This window comes from Propithecus coquereli, unplaced genomic scaffold, assembly GCF_000956105.1.
Source record: "Propithecus coquereli isolate 6110/MARCELLA unplaced genomic scaffold, Pcoq_1.0 Scaffold598, whole genome shotgun sequence".
Lineage (NCBI taxonomy): Eukaryota > Metazoa > Chordata > Mammalia > Primates > Indriidae > Propithecus > Propithecus coquereli.
The window spans coordinates 829,619-830,993 of NW_012151929.1; the positions used below are offsets into that span (position 1 = coordinate 829,619).

At 35.7% G+C, this 1,375-nt stretch overlaps 1 protein-coding gene across 2 annotated transcripts in view; it reads right to left on the reverse strand.

Moving 5' to 3' along the window:
• GPATCH8 (G patch domain containing 8) overlaps window positions 1-1,375 on the reverse strand; it is a 110,412-nt gene that overhangs the window by 47,281 nt on the left and 61,756 nt on the right. Inside the window, exons 1-2 of one of the 2 annotated variants that reach the window (XM_012659096.1) lie at window positions 770-825; window positions 516-659 (exon numbers count right to left, since the gene is read on the reverse strand). In XM_012659096.1, the coding sequence (XP_012514550.1) occupies window positions 516-659; window positions 770-796 (171 nt within the window). In that variant the 5' untranslated portion in view covers window positions 797-825. Of the gene's footprint in view, window positions 1-515; window positions 660-769; window positions 826-1,375 lie in introns of those variants that run through there. The other variant, XM_012659095.1, reaches the window with a different exon arrangement.

Here is a 1,375-nt window from a genome sequence, read left to right on the forward strand (position 1 = left end):
AAGATAAAAACTTGAAAATTAGTAACGTAAAAAGTAATGTGAAAGCTTGAAAAATAGTTCGTAAGGGTAAAGTGTTTTCCTTGACTCGTCAGGCTTAAGTGTAATTTAAAGGTAAGCACAAATAGAAAAATGAAATTTATTGAATTCTATTCACTTAATCCATGTTTTTAAATTGTCAGTATTAATTGTAATAAGAACATCAACAAGTAAGATTTTCATGAACCAACTGCAGGGTTTTGCCCAGGTTTTGCTTTATGAGGCCTCAGGCTCAAAACTAGCTTGCGTTAAATACAACTCACATGGCAGTTAATGTGTTAAATAGTGGTGGGAAAGATAGGAGGTGTCTATTATCAGGATTTTTGCCACTGGAAAAAAAATGAAGCATGTCATATGATCTCGGATAAAGATCGGCAGACACAAGAACTATAGACACCAAGTTTTTTGGGTACACTCATAAAATCCAACACTTAACAATAAAGTATCTTTTTCTTCGTTAGCAAGTAACTATTCCTCACCTGCTTGTGTGCATGATCATAGGAGTTGATATGGTTGTCAAATTCCTGATGTTTCTGATATTGCTTATCACAGAGTTCACAGTAAAAGTTGGCTCTGAGGTCTTCTAAGGCTTTGGCAATTGCCTTCTCTTTGTCAACATAATCCTGTAAGAACAACAAAATACAAAACAAACAAAAAAAGAACTTAGAATTTTAAGTAAATGTTATCAAAAAAAAAACAAAAAAAACAAAAAAAACAACAAAAAACAGTCTACCTGAGAGGAGAAAAAAGGGCTTTTCATAAAATTTAGTGGTACCAACCAAAGCTGGATGAAACACAAATGACAATTTGGTGGGGTAATATGTGTGTGGCTGTACTAACAGCTGGCTTCAAGTAAATAAATGTTTAGAAGAGTTTAATTTTCCTTCACTTTTGGCAATATGGTAGACTAGATATTCTCGCATACCTATCTCCTACCCTTGGCTAAAAACCAACCACATTCAATAAAACAATTTTTATTGTATTGCCAGAACTACAGGAAGTAAGAAAATCCCCAAGAGGGGCAACAGGAGAGGAGAAGAGAAAAAAACAAAACAAAACAAAACTCAGCTATGATCTGGGTCTGAAACTGAAATCAGAGCTCCAAAGGGAAAGTGCTCTCCTTAGGACATTACGGGTGAAACTGGGGCTTGGGGTTTGAGCAAGGTGGAAAGCTAAACCCGAGATCTGTCATTAAACAAAAGAACACAGAAGGAAGTGGGCTGAAGAGAGCTCTGTGTCTTGGCAGAGGGAACCAAAAATCCTCTCAGAAAGCATTCTCAATTTTGTGCCTAAAAATCTCCTAGATTAAGTTCAACCAGGAATTACAATCAAGTATCAC